The sequence below is a fragment of the Gavia stellata genome, chromosome 14 (genome assembly GCF_030936135.1).
Source record: "Gavia stellata isolate bGavSte3 chromosome 14, bGavSte3.hap2, whole genome shotgun sequence".
Classification (NCBI taxonomy): Eukaryota; Metazoa; Chordata; class Aves; order Gaviiformes; family Gaviidae; genus Gavia; species Gavia stellata.
The window spans coordinates 16,991,755-17,006,667 of record NC_082607.1 but is presented as its reverse complement, the minus strand read 5'-3'; the positions used below and the strand labels follow the sequence as shown (position 1 = coordinate 17,006,667).

The 14,913-nt window shown below is 48.6% G+C and overlaps 2 protein-coding genes across 7 annotated transcripts in view; both read left to right on the top strand.

Annotated features, from left to right (window-relative positions):
• Nucleotides 1-4,750, top strand: part of SEPTIN6 (septin 6) — a 31,991-nt gene extending 27,241 nt beyond the window's left edge. For 2 of the 6 annotated variants that reach the window (XM_059824637.1, XM_059824640.1), the window contains exon 10: nt 2,764-3,100. In XM_059824637.1, the coding sequence (XP_059680620.1) occupies nt 2,764-2,788 (25 nt within the window). In that variant the 3' untranslated portion in view covers nt 2,789-3,100. The other 4 variants (XM_059824639.1, XM_059824636.1, XM_059824635.1 and 1 more) reach the window with 4 other exon arrangements.
• Nucleotides 4,751-6,193: 1,443 nt separating this feature from the next.
• Nucleotides 6,194-14,790, top strand: NKRF (NFKB repressing factor). Its single transcript, XM_059824457.1, has 3 exons — nt 6,194-6,393; nt 10,048-10,169; nt 12,345-14,790. The coding sequence occupies exons 1-3, from the start codon at nt 6,200-6,202 to the stop codon at nt 14,330-14,332; spliced, it is 2,304 nt and encodes a 767-aa protein (XP_059680440.1). The 5' UTR covers nt 6,194-6,199; the 3' UTR covers nt 14,333-14,790.
• Nucleotides 14,791-14,913: the final 123 nt, after the last annotated feature.

Genomic DNA, 14,913 nt, shown 5'->3' with positions numbered 1-14,913 from the left:
GGCTGTATTCCAGATGTGTCCAGAAAGCCTGCCAGAGCACTTTGCCCTTCAATAAGGCCAGCATCCAAGTTTCCGAGAAGTTCTGGCAAGGTGTGGAGAGCTCCCACTGGAGCAGAGCCCTGTCAGTGGTGTTATGCTGTGAGTCTGCTGTGCTCCAGTTGCTGTGACTCTGTCCGGAGTGTCTCTGCCTTCATGTGAGCGGGGATGTAAGGTGGCCACATAGTCATGGGCAGGCTTGTGGAACAGATAAGGTTGCCTGAACGGGTTAACAAACCTGGCCATAAGCAAGTGTCTGCAGTGCAAAGTGCCAGCATCTACTGTAAAATGAAAGCTCATTTAAGCAAAGATGCGTAAGAAATGCATCTGCCTGGCAGGAGAGCGGCATCCTCATTAGGGTTATTAGTTAAACTGCTAATGACAGTTGTCTACTTATAGCTAGGTTGAGTGTGTTTAACTGAGCCTTTTTAATTTGCTGTTGATTCTCTGGTGAGAGGAAAAAGAAAGCTCCCACAGGAATGTCTTGCTTCTTGACAGAGCAACAATACTTATTATCCAAGGCAAGAGTGACAGCACCCCAGGCTGAGGTGCGCAGGTCTCTCAGAGAAGGGACCTATTGGAACAGCAGTACTTAACTATAAAACACCCTAACAACTCAGCCTCGAGTCCACCCTTCCCTGCAAACAAAGCTAGGGTTTACATTCTCTCCAGGATACAGTCCAAACTAACTTACAGTCTGCCCTTAAATAGGGAAAAGCTGATTCCAGGATTCCTTCCCTCTTAGCTCCACCAAGGGAAATGGAAAAGCAAGTAAACATTATGCTGTCAGTGAGAGGCATTTGAGTTTAATTTCAATGGGACGTTCCACTTAACAGAAGAGCTTCAGAAGGGTCTTGCACCGACTCGAACTGGAGCTTGCAGACGTCTTGAGCAGTCCGGTTGAATCAATGTCTCCTGCCAACGGTAACTGTAAAACAATGAAAAGAACAATTCTCTGCTTATCAGGCTCTGAATGTGGAAAAATAAGCTGAAAGAGTAACAGTGTTCATTCTGGTGCTGAATACGAAGGCACGGCTAAAGTGCAGTTAGAGTGAACATTACTGATTTTTGTTGGTTTTGGATTGCTTTTGGCAGTCCTCATAACTGTACACTGTTGTGTGCCGGGCTTTGAATCAAATGAAGTTCTTTGTTCCCAGTATACAAATGCAGACAGTGCCTTTTTCAATGGGCGTTTGTCCTTGCTAAGTTAAATATGTATATATGGTACTTTTCCAGAATACAGAAAAATACTCTCCATATTGATCCATAAAGTATTGCAGGGCTCCACTGTTTTGCAAGGATACAAACAAGTCACAGTTGATGAGTCCTGTAGCTTGCAAAACTGTGAAAGGATTGTTTTAGAAAATAGATTTGGTTCATCCCACTGCTGAGTGTGTGTGTGTATGCATGTGTGTGTCTGCATAAAGCATGTTTTGTAATCAAATTAAACCTTATTAACACTTAGCAACATTTCTTTTTTTGTGTGTGTGTGTTAGGAAACATTTATATTTTTATTTTGTTTTTTGTCATTAATCCATAAAACCATTAATCTGCCTTTTTCTTTCATTTTCAGTTCGGGTTTCCTGTAGAACCTTTCCCTTCACACCAGAAGCGAATGCCCCCACATTCAGTTAACACGCAGCTATGCCATTGTGCCTGTTTGCTCACCTTTACTCATTGCTCCCTTCCTGCGCTCACCATTTTGTTTTAAGCAAGAATCCACACCCTTGGCTGTTCTGGGTTATGGTTGTTCATGTGAAGAACTCAGCAATAGCCTACGTGGAACTGGCAAGAGATGCTCGTTGCTGATACCTCTTCCCCTTTGGGGAGTAGCAGGCTGCCGAGCGCTCGTAGGGCTAGTGTCCCCTCTTCTCAGTTGCTCGGCTTTTTGTTTCTCCCTCCATTTTGTGCAAGGGCTGCATGGTAAGAGAGCGCGGCTGCTTGGTGGGGTGCATCTGGCCCCTCCTGAGGGACCGCTGTGAATGCAACCCAAACCTGCCATGGGGTGGGACGTGCTGTCTCAAGAGACTGGCTGCCCTCTCCCCTTTTTAATTTGCTGTGTCTAACCCCTCATTACCCCCCTGTGCTGCCGTGTGTGACTCAAATAATTTTAAAGGACTTTTTGCAAAAGTTGACATCCTCACAGGCGTGGGCCCAAGTCCAAACCTCTAGTCCCCAGGCTTGGGGGATTCTCAAACTTGGATCCACGGTTTGCAACTAAGTGTTCTCTGAATGCTGCAGGGGTCACGAAGGATCTCTTGCCTTGTCTCCCTCTCAGTGTGCTGGCCTGGATGCACATCCTGGATCCAATCTCAGGGAAAGCTGGTCACCCTGCTGTACATATCAGTGTTTGTGAAGAAAGATGATGATGTTTCTTTGACTTTCTTCTCAGTGATTCCGACAATTTCTGGTTTTAATGCAAAAAGTATTACCTTTATTTTTTTTATTTGGCATCTGTTCAGAAGCATACAGATGCTGGCAGGTTGCTTCTCTTATTTTTCTATTCAGCAAAAGCCTTGTTTTACTGCAAGATTTGCACTAAAAAGGAGGGTGTTTTGCTCACTGTGGCCAGAAGTTCACTCTGGCCAAGTGCAACTGTGGTTTGCCTGCAGGTGTCTTCTCTGTGTATTTCTGGATGAGTTTTGTTTTTAAATAAAGACTTCATCAGACAGTGAATTCTGGTTAACATTTACTTCGTTTTTTGTTTTCTTTGCCCTTCTTTTACAGTAACCCATGGCTCTGTACTGAGTAATTACCCTGAATACAATGGGCTGGAATGGACCTTCATTTACTTGTTAAATCGGAGGGTCTAATAAAACGTGACAGCATTTCAGCTGTGACCTTTCCATGGTGTTACCCTTGCTCTCTCCTATATCCTCATTGTGATTCTGTCTTTGCTATGTACTGGCGGTTATTGCTTTTATTAAACAATGTAAAATTAGTCCTAACAAGGTTTTGGATGCTGCAACTTTAAATTCCACATTTTTTTTTTCCCTACAATTAATGGATTCCCCTTTCTCCTGGTCCCTCTCCACCCAGATAAATAGGGATGTGGAAATAAGTTCTGTGAGTTATTTTTGCTGGCAAAATAATAACGCAGTTTAAATGTATTTATTGGTGACGTTAAAATGACAACACCGCCTTAGTTTAATTATTGCATAGTTGAGAGACAAAAAACTCTCTTCTCTTTATACTTGGTGTCATTTTCATGACATCATCTGTCTTTTTTAAGTTGCTTTTATTTTTTCTTTTGCTAATTCATGCTACCTGAAGACCGGCATGTAATCCTCATTTCCATTTCAGACTTGCTTGTTGTGACCCTGATCCTTCAGTCGCACTGTGTGCAGGCTAAGTTCTCTGTATGTGGGTGAATCCGCACGTCCTGACCCTGCTGAACGATCAGGATGCATGCTGCCAAATAGTTTCAACAAAAACCCTTCAAATCCTGGGTTTTTGGACGATAAGCACACCTCAGACCTAGCCGTGATAGGTAATGCTGTTTTTACCGCAAGCCGCTGCTGAGAATTTGACTAGAAAGGTAGTCTGGGTGGTGCTAAGGCCTCACGAACAGTTTCTGCGTACATGTTAGTCTGGCCGCTCACAGCAGCGGCAAACCTTATGCAGTAACCCCGATGAAACGCCACTCTGGCCTCTGTTTCTAGCAATCGAGGCAGTTAAAACTCTTGATTGCAATGTATTTTCTGAGGGATTCTATTTCACCATAAATACAATTTTATTTCCCATAAAAATCTTTGACTCTTTTGTGGTTTGGTTTTTTTGGTTTTTTTTTAAGCAAGTTAAGATAATTTGAGTATTTACTTCTTCCTCTACTGTCGAATGTCAGCCTGCTCCCAAAACCAGTCAGTATCAGTCTGTCAGTGATTTCTAGATTATCTGCTAAAAGAACCATTTAATGTGGCTTTTTTTTACCATACTGCGGGTCACTGGCTGTTCTTCCTGACCATTTGCCTTATTAGAATGTTATTTAAAGTTATGTAAAGTCTTTTTAAAGACTTTAAAGAAAAAAGATTTTTACTTGTGTGATTTCCTTGAAGTACTTGAGGTACCACAAGGAGGTTCCATCTCTCCTCTGTCAGCTGTTTTCATGTTGCATCTCTTTTTCCTGCTTTTTGAATGTCTTGCTCTTGTTTGCTAATCTTCTGGTTTTTTCTCTTTTTTCCCTTTTCTCTCTCTGTAGCTTTTTTTAATCTGTCTTCGCCAGCTGCACTGGGTCTGAGGGAGAAGACTGCCACTTCTAGAAGAGTTTAAGGGTCTTATGTCTGGGGAGGGGGGGAACAAATCTTCGGTGTTAGTGTCTTGGAACGAAGCTCTTTTAATGACTTGCATGGTATCTAAAATTGAAGTGTCTTGTAATTTGTGTGACAAGACAGGGTAATATGGGGGAACTGATTGTTTACCTGGAATTTTGAAGGGCAAGGGAAATTCGATGTTTGGACTAACAATGTAGCGAATACATTTTGAAACATTGTTACGGGCATATTTTTTTTCTAATTTTTGTCTTTAATAAGATAAATGTCATGGGCTTCCATGAGGTGTGAAGCCTAAGGAGTATTTTCAATATGCTGTTGTTTGATTGGGAAACTGTGCGTTCAGAGTCCAAGGAAATACAAACATGGTGCAATTTGCTCTGTTGGCAGCCACGAAATATTTAATTTTAACAAAGAAATAAAGTAAGAAGAACTGTGTGTTTTCATCGGTGTCCTCCTGTGTCTCATCACCTTATTAAACAAGCTCCAGCGACTGGTGGATGTGGGTCGAAGGGTACTTTCTTCCCTAACTAAACCTCCTCTTGTTCTTTAAAGTTAGAAAAAAGTTAGCAGTATGAGGAGGGAGAGGTGATGCTGTTCCAATAATAGCGATCCATCCCAATCCCCCGCGAGTAGGGTGCGGTGTCCTTGGAGTCTGCTGGAGTCTACTTCTCGCTCCGCTGTCCTGCCCTGCCCCGCTCGCTGTGCGCTTTTCCCACTGGATCTTCTCTTCCCCCCTCCTGGTTTTGTTTCCTTTTCACAAAGGGAAGCGTGGGAGAACTGCACCGAGTTACCTATTTACACGACAGCCACTGAAGAACCAGCACTGTTTCGCCTGAGACCTTTCTAACGTTAATGTAAGTTTTCAATAAAAAATAGGAAGAAGGCCTGGGTGTGCGCTGTCCTCTCCGCTGCTCGCGCCTCCGGGACCCGGCACAACGAGGCCAGCCCGGCTCGGCTCACCCGGGGGCCGCAAGAGCTTTCGATGGGCAGCGGGAAGGCATAACCCAACGCCCCCGGGGCGGGTGTGCCGTTCCGACGGCCGTTTCCCGGGCCCCTCGGGCGGAAGCAGCCCCGCGGGCCCGTCCCCCGCTCCCGGCGCTGCCCCGCCGCCCTGCCAGCAGAGCCGGCCGCCCCGGTAACCGCGGCTCTGCACCGAGCGTTACCGCTGCCTGTTCTCAGCAAGCGTCCGGGGGAGGCTCGGCCTGGGGCGAGCCCCGCGGAGAGAGGCCCGGGCCCGCGCTGCGGGGCGGGGCGGGGGGAAAGGCCTCGGGCTCCCCCAGGCCGGTGCCCGGCGGGGAGGAGCTGCTGGGGCGGCACCCAGAGCCGCTCCCGCGGGCACGGGGGGCGCTGGCTCAGGGCAGGCCGGGGGTCGGCCGTCCTGGCGGGCTGCCTGCGGGCCGGTCGCCCTCCCCCGGCTTTCCCGCAGGTCCTCCGCCGCCGCCTGCCGGGCTGCGCCCCGCTCGGGCCCGCCCCGCTGCGCCAGCGGCCGCCGCCAGGGGGCGCCGGGGAGCCGAGGCGGGCGGCCGGCGGTAGCGGCGGTTTCTCGCGGCGTCTCGCGCGCTTGTGACGCGCGGTCACGTGACGCGGCGCCGGCCGGGCCGCTCGGCGCGAGCGAGGGGAGCGCTCGGCGCGCGGGGGGAGGGGCGAGCTTCCGCCACACCGGCACCGGCGGGGCGCGGCGGGCCGGGGCCGGCGGGGCTGAGGCCGGGCCGGGCCGGCGCTCCCCGGCGGCCCGCAGCGAGCCGCGGCCTGCTCCGCACGTGGGGCCTGGTCCCCTCCGGCACGCCCGGGCCGCTTCCGCCGCCCTCCGCCCCTGCGCCCGGCGGCTCGGCGCCCACCGGCGGGGTCGGCCCCTCGGCGACGCAGGATCGCCCGCCCAGCCGCCGCCCGCCATGCCGCCGCCGGAGCCGGAGCGGGTGCCCGAGTCGGTGCTGGAGCAGTGGCGGCAGTACAACGAGACGGAGCGGCAGTGGGGGCTGCGCCGCCGCTTCATCCTCCGCCACCTCCACGGCTACCCCGGCGCCGCCATCGACCAGCTCCTCTCGCTCTCCGTCCTCTGGACCAACCACGTCTTCATGGGCTGCAGGTGAGGCCCGGCGGGACGTCGCCGGCACCGGGTGCCGCCTCGGGGCGGGGGGAGGCCCTGAGGCGGCCGCGCGGGGAGGCCGTGCCGGGCCCCGGCCGCTCGGCCCCGCTGCCTGCCGGGGCCCGGCGCTCGCTGTCAGGCCTGGGCGCCCCGGCGCGTCAGCCGGGCTCGGGAGGGTGGCCCCGAGGCCTGGGGTCGGCCGAGGCACGGCGGAGGCGGCCCGGTCCGCTGGCGGGGGTCGGGGTGGAAGTTTGAAGCCGCCGCCTGGAGCGGGGCGGGGAGGAGGAGCTCGGGCTCCCTCCGGCCGCTCCTCTCGGCCGCCCGCCCGCCTCTCTGGGGCTCCCGTCGTGGCCCGGTGCTGCTCGGCCGGATCTCGGCTCCGGCTGCCTTCTGAGAAGCAGCCCCAGAAGAGCTGGGGTGGAAGGGGCCGATGCAGGAGCACTTCGGTTCCTGGGCAGTTTTCTTTGCTCGAACACGCGTGTATCTGCACACCGAGGGGAGCAGGCTGCTGGAAAAGTATACGTGGTTTGAAAGTAGCTCTTGATGTCCCACCCCTGAGGACTCGTTAAGCATGTGGTATTGTGCTTTGTAATTTAAGTGAGAAGAAAGTATCCCTCTAAGCATAAAGTAGCCTATACAGTCCCCTTAAAGCTCGGTTCTTCTGAGAGAAAGAGGCTCGGCGAATGGAAGAGGTTTCCCTTCATCAGGATTACTCTTAACATGCAGAAACCGCCATACCGTAACTAGCAAGGTTGTGGAGATCTGCAGAAACGTCACCCACGTCCTGACTGACACTTTTGGTGTTGTGATTATTTTTAACTGGACGTAAGGCTTTAAAGACAGAAGCAACAGCTTAACGACTAACTTCAGCAAATTGTGCAGTGACAGAGAAGCTTGTAAACACTGAAGGGCATATAGTTTGACTTTTATTAACGTTACTATCGCAAAGCCTTGTTGGGGAACACTTTGTGTTATTTGTACAGAGACAAGTCAACGTCTTTAAATGTAGATCTGCATGTTTTCTTATTTCTTTCTGGTACTAACCTATTCTGCTCTGCAGGCACCAAAATTGAAGATAGTTTTAAAACAGCTTCAAATTCCAAAGCTTGAGTAGTATGTTAAAATTGAGCGTATCTTTTTAAGATATAATCTCTTTGGTCCATTACCTCATCTTAATGTATTTATGAGTTGTCTTAACAGCGGGCCTTCTTTGTCATAGCACTTTTGGGAATCAATGCAATAATACCGTTATAGGGTGCTGATCATAGAAGTGAAGAACTATGTGGTGAGATCTCAAATCCTAAAAAATTATGCAATTTAAGCCTGTAAGTGCACATACTTTCCCTGATGAACACCTCTACCTGCCACTCTCAGGGGAGACTTGAGCAATGGATTTAGGCATGATGCGGTGCAGAGCCACCGTAAGTGAGGATGTTTCCCCAAAGCTTGTGTTGTGCACGAAGGTGACACACCGCACGGGCACCGTGAACACGCTGTGCTGCTAAAGAGCAATTGGCAGCTTTACTTACAGTTGTCAGGGGAAGGGAGGGGACCCACAGCTTTCCCTGGAACTGCCTTTTGCTGTTTGGGGAGAGCAGTTGTAGCTGTATCAAGTGAATAACTTCCAAGTTTGGGGGATTTTTGTTGTTTTCTCTTAAGTTTGTTGGTTGGGTTTTTATTTGGTGGTTTTTTGGTTTTGTGTTTTTTTTTTTTTTTAACATTGATCACTTGCTAACTGAAGACAACCTGTTTGTCAGAATAAATACAAATCAGAGTAATCAGAGTCTTTACTGATGAAACCTGAGGGAGTGTTCTGCTGAGGGATGATCTGGAGAATGTCCAGAAGGCTTAGAAAACATGGTCTGTGAGGAAGGAGTTAAGTAACGGGATTCATTTAGTTTAGGGGTAGATGAGAGAACATGCATCTGCTCTCAGGTATGTTCAAGGTGGCTGCAAAATGGGGGACGGGGAGGAAAGCATTATGCTCCAGAGCTGCTGGGATCAAGGATAAGAGCTAACATGTTTAAGTCACACCAGGGAGACTTTAGTTAGGCATCGGAGGCATGGGGTTCCTCTGCCTCCATGTGCAGTCTCCACAACTTGAGATTTCTAAGGCCGGGTTAGACAGACACGTGTTGCGACTGGTTGATCTTCCCCTGGGCAGCAATCTGAGCCCCAAACATCTCCATCCTTTGTGAAGAGGAGTGAGTGACACACTCCTGTCAAATCTAATGCTGTTCCCGCACCCAGCTGGAAAAGGGCATCGTCCCTCATGTTCCCGTCACAGGCAGTGTACTCTTCTCCCTGTAAGCCAGAGAGAGGAATAGAGATTCCCACCCCTCTCCCTTCTGGCTGCGGGAGGATGAGGGTATCACCACTGTCCACCTCCCTTTGATCCCCCTTCGCATTTTCTTCCCATGCACAGTTCCAGTGCCTCTCTGCTGGGGGCTGAGCTGTGCTGGGTACCTGCAGGTGAAGCAGGGACCACAGTAGTGTGTGTTCAGAGTTCTCACCCAGGAATTTAAATGGATCTAATCTCTGCCTGGCCCTCTAAATCAGGAACAGGAAGGGTATTTATTGAGTGGAGAGTGAGCAGATTTCCAGAGCCCTTGGAACGGTAGTATTTAAAAGCTGGTGCAAGTTATCGCAGCACTGGTTGTTGGGACAGTTGTGGACTCCTGTCCGTGAGCAGTGTGACCTGGTGCTTTTTGACTTTTGAAGGCGAGCACACCGTGGAACAGATGCAAGATTGCTTTTTCTCCTTTCTGAACCACAGTGCGAAGCTGTGGGAGGCTAGTTTCAGGCTGTGTTTATAGGTTCTGCTTGGTTAGAAAAGTTTTGGGTTTTTTCTAGTTCAGCTTCAGCCGTGCAAATGGCTTGAATACATGTGACAGATCCCCGGAGCAATGGAAAACTTCGATGGTTGGGGGTGTAAGGCCAAGAGGGATGGGGTTGTACAGTGTGTGTCCTGCCTGCGAGCGTGCTGCAGCAGGGTCAGGGTTTGCACAGAGCTAGTTACAGCCACCTCACCTCGGTCGTGGCTCGGGGATTTAAAACATTCCCGTTACAGCTACCAAACTAGAAATCAGTATGGCTTTTTAAAGAGTGGTCGATAAAGGCTGAGCAGTGCCTTTGTCATCTGACATCGCGATTTCAGTATTGGTGATGTGCGGTCTGTGGCTGCTGACCCAGACGAGACTTCAGTGCCAGTCAGTCGCTCCTGTGCTTACTTCACTGAAGCTGCGATGCCCACGGAGACTCCTTCTTCTCCAAACCCCTGTTTTCCTTAGTGTTTCTAGTAGCTCTGCCAAATGTTATATTTTGACAGATAATGTATTTAAATTGAGGTTTAAAATGCCATCAGTCTGGTGCCCGCATGGTTTGTTATTCACAAATGGGTTCGCTTGGAGCCGGGTAGCTTGTTAACTGGTGTGTGGGCTGTTTACCAGCACTGAACTAGCTACGGCATGATGCCGGTGGTCAGGTCCTCTGTTAATACTCCAGCGAAATCAGGGGGAGCCTCTCCCTTGAACCAGGTACTATGTCTCAGGCAGCTTTAGTTCTTGTTTTGCGTAATAAAAGCTTGTGTGTGCATGTGCGTGTGTTGCCCCTGTGGGACGAGTTCTAAAGTGGTTTGCTGTTGAATCCACACAGATACGGCTTGCAGGTCATGGAGAAGGTTCTCAAGATGGCTGAAGGCATCGATATCGGGGAAATGAGGACGTACGAGTTGGTCCCTAGCAGAAAGCTAAAACGATATCGCTCTCCATCTGACAGTGAGTATACTTGCCTGGGTGTCAAAGGAGACACCCTTCCCCATCGCTATTTGGTGGGCATTAGTGGGAGCGTGGGGAGAGCGTTGTGCCACGGGGCCGCCTCCAAGAGAGACAGCACAGCAAACTGAAGCAACCGTGATGTACTCTGCTAGACTGCAGCCTTTTCCCCTCCTCTGCCATGTTGTGGCATGTACATAATTCATGCAGAGTTCTCTTTTTGCTTAAGAAAATATAATTTTTCTTTGAAATTACCAGGTAATTGATTTTCCCTAGTGATAGTGTTAGGGAATTGAATCTATGTAATTAAATATCTGTCTGCCCTTCTTCACTGTGGTGAGGGGTGATGTTCCGACCTGAGAAGGGATTGTACCTGTGCATGGAGATATGGAGTTCAGCTTATTGATTTTGAGTTACGACCTGTCTGGAGCATTGGGTGGTGCTGTTTTTTGGGTTTTTTCTCTCCCTCCTGGGCCTGGAAGAGTCCTGCATGTGTCAGCCTAGTCCTATGGTCTCAGGGGTCGATGTTCCAGCTGTAGCTTTTCCAGTGGAGGAAATACAGCAGGCAGAGAGGGCTGGCAGTTCAATGGCTCCATCCCCTGGCTCCTCCAGCACCTTCAGAGCTCCCTGCCCTCTCTCTGGAGGGAGGGAGGGTCGGAGGGTCGGGGGAATTGTTCGTGCGTGCAGGTGCAGGTTGTGGATGCGAGCAGGCAGGCCCTTGCTTTGTGAGGCAGCGTCAGTCAGTAGTTTGGCTCTTTAAAGCGCAAATGGTCAGACAGCACAGGACTCCTCTAGGCTTGGATATAATCCCTAGCTCTGCCAAAGTTTCTTCCCTTACTTTGACAGCCAGCAATCTTTCTGTGCTTCCAAGGGCCAGCTGCGAAACTGAGAAAAATACTACTTTTCTCCCATGTTTTGTCTGTCTCTCAGGCAGCAGCTCTGAGGGGAAGGGTTCTCTGTTGCGTGTTACAGACAGCATAAAGAGCTGTTCTGCTGCTGAGAGCCTTTAGATGCTGCTGCAGTGCAATCATCAAAATACCTAACTGAGCAAGAAATGTTAACCTGGCCATAATTCATCAAAACTAACGACCGAAGGATATAACGTATGTGTAAGAGCTTTGTCACCTGATTTAAAGATGAAGGCCTGTTTATGCTGTATGTGAAGTGTTTTTCTCATCTGCGATGAACTAGGCTAAGATAAATATGCTATGGTAGTGTGACGTCTAGACAGATGTGTTGCCTGACCTATATTACAATTGCACACATTGGCATTGGATTAGGCAGCTCATTCCAAGGCGCTGAGGTGGCCTTTTGCTCCTCTGATGAAATTACACACGTGTACCATTTCAGCTTGTGGGGGCTAAATCTTTCACAGGAGAAGTCTTGTATAACTGTGTTTTAGATATAACGTATTTGCTTATCAGCTATTTGATTCTCATTTTCTGCAGTGACTGTGCCTATCAGGATATTCTGCCTCATTTGCATTTCTTCTGGTTAAGAAACAAGAGGTCTACCAGTAATGTGTAATGGGCCTCCCCCAGCCACTGCATCTGCCGCTTGGGGCCTGGGCAGATTTCTCCGTGTTTGGTGTCCTTTAGCCAAGGGTAGTTATAGTTACAGAAAATACGCTTCTATTAACACTGTCGTTGACAGCCCTGCATGTTTTGGAAAGGAGGGCTCAGTATCACTGTGTTCCTCCATCGAATGAGAAGACCTGAAGATAAAAAGTAGTTTATCTGAGATCATCCAGCAGCCCTGCGGCAGAGCCAGAGCTGCAGCTCTGGTCCCACCCCGGTGTTCTGTCTTACTGGCCGTAGTTTTCACTTGTTTCAGTAGCTTTGAATGGATTAACTTCAGAAATGACTGGATGGGTTCAGTGGGCAATGTGGGGGGCAGAGCAAGTGATTCAGACCTAAAATCTGTGTAACTAAATAATACATAGAGATTTTTGGATGGTAGTTGCAGAGCTGGAAATACCACTGTAGTGACCTGCAAAAGAATGAATGGTCTTATTTGATCAATTGTGAGTGTCTTCAGAAAGAAACCTTTTGGTTTGTGGCTAAGAAGTGGGAATCCTGTGTTCAGAGCCTGCAGGCTCCTCCTGGAGGTCACTCTGAAAACACTGTCTCCCTGCCGTAGCACATATTGGTAATCTTGTCATTTTTTTCCACCCCATAGGTCCGGAGCTGGAGGAGATTCCTGAGCCACCCAAAAAGATGGTCCCCAGGTTCCGGGTGCGACCACGTTTTGAACCCATACACTTTGTCACCAGTGCTGAGAAGGTTGACAAGAAGGAGGATCCTCTGGATAACCAAATGCAGGAGGTGAACCAGGAGGCATATACAAACAGCATAGCGCAGCCAGCTGAAAATTGCACAAATTCTTTAGCGAGTGCACGGGAGATGGATCCCCAGCTCTCCAACTCAGCTGGCTTTGGCTTTGCAGGCCAGGCAGCAGCAGCCAAGGCGGCTGTGAATAGTATGGACTCTACCACAAGCAGCATGTTGCAGGTTTCTGTTTGTCCTTCGGCTGTCCAGTCTGCATCAGAGACTTTTCCTCCGTCAGCTATAATGCTGAAGCAGAGTTTTATTGAGAAACTGTCAGCAGCTATCTGGAAAAATCTTGCTAACCCAGATGCAAACACTGGGACTGATAAAATTAACTATACGTATCTTTTGACACGTTCGATTCAGGCATGCAAAACAAATCCTGAATATATTTATGTTCCTCTGAAAGAAATCGCCCCTGCTGACCTCCCCAAGAGCAAGAAGCTCCTAACAGATGGCTTCGCCTGTGAAGTGCGATGTCAGAATGTCTACCTGACCACCGGTTACGCCGGCAGCAAAAACGGATCCAGGGATCGAGCCGCGGAGCTGGCAGTCAAGCTGCTGAAGAAGTCTGTGGAAGTTAGAGTTGTTCAGCGGAAGTTCAAGCACACCTATCACGAAGACTTGGTGGTGTGCGAGGCAGGCGTGAGTCGCCCAGATTTCCCTCCTGCTCTCAAACCTCATGAGGAGTTCGTAGTTGCCAACAGGGACTGTGTCCCGCTGCAGCCTGGTACTGAAGCCGTGAAGGGTTCCACTAATACCAACAAACACTGGACTAGTTTTGTCCTCACCGAGAATGCCAGTGACGCAATAGGAATACTTAACAATTCTGCCTCATATAACAAAATGTCTGTTGAATATAAATATGAATTAATGCCCAACCGCTCGTGGCGTTGTCAAGTGTACCTACAAGATCACTGCCTAGCCGAGGGTTTTGGCACTAAGAAGACCAGCAAGCACGCAGCAGCTGAGGAGGCATTGAAGATTCTGCAGAAGATGCAGTCAAATGTAGCAGCCATCAAAGTGACCCAGGTTCAGAAGGTGGGCTGCTCGTCGCGAGGCTCCGGAAGGAAGAAGGACCTGAAGGACCTCGTGGTTTACGAGAACTCCAGTAATCCAGTGTGTACGCTGAATGACACCGCCCAGTTCAACAAGATGACGGTGGAGTATGTCTTTGAAAGGATGACTGGCATGCGATGGAAATGCAAGGTGCTGCTTGAAGATGAATTCATTGCAGAAGCAGTTGGAGTGAAGAAATCTGTCAAGCATGAGGCAGCAGAGGAAGCCGTGAAAATCCTCAAAAAGACTCAGCCAACTGTTGTTAATAACCTGAAGAAAGGCACTGTCGAAGACGTCATCTCCAGGAATGAGATTCGGGGTCGATCAGCAGAAGAGGCTTTCAAACAGAAGATCAAAGAAGACAACATTGGGAATCAAATTCTAAGAAAGATGGGCTGGACAGGCGGTGGCCTAGGGAAAGATGGTGAAGGCATTAGAGAGCCTATTTCAGTGAAGGAGCAGTTTAAAAGGGAAGGACTTGGGCTTGATGTAGAAAGGGTGAACAAAATCGCTAAAAGAGATATTGAAGAGATCATTCGAAACTATGCACGCTCAGAAAGTCACATTGACTTGACTTTCTCTAGAGAACTGACCATGGATGAGCGGAAGCAGATACATCAGATCGCCCAAAAATATGGTCTTAAAAGCAAATCTCATGGGCAGGGACACAACAGATACTTGGTGGTAAGCAGGAAGCGGCGCAAGGAGGATCTGCTAGACCAGCTGAAACAAGAAGGCCAGGTTGGGCATTACGAGCTTATTATGCCTCAAGCAAACTGAGGTTAGGTGTCCCATTTTACCAGAGACTGAGCTTCCTAGATACTCGATTAAAAAGAAAGACATGCTGCATTTTTCTTGTTGTGGGTTATATTAACGTTAAAGTCTTTTACTTCGTTAATATAATTTCTAAAATGTTGTTAGAAGTCTAGAACTGACCAAGTTCTGCTCAAGTATATTAGCACAACCCAAAAGCAGTAGTGCTGTTACTGTATGTGTCTTTGATATTACTTGTTCCTTCACGTTTTAATAGTTTTGTAATAGCAAAACCACACGTCCAACGAGAAGGAATTTGACATCATTTAAAATTATAGTTCCCTTATTCTTCTTGACCAAGGAAGGAAAAAAAATGCCTTTTTTTAAAAAAAAATAATAAACCAGTAAAAAGCAAAGGAAGTGCAGTCTGGGGGAATAAACCTGTATGTAAAGTTGGTATTAATGACAATAAAAATAAAATTTTATTTCTGGAAAAAAAACAGGATTTGTCACACTTTGTAAAAAAAAAAAAAAGTGTGAAAACTGCATTTATTCTTGAGAAATATATGTAACGAGGTCTTGTCTCTGCTGTGTACGTATGTAGAGAG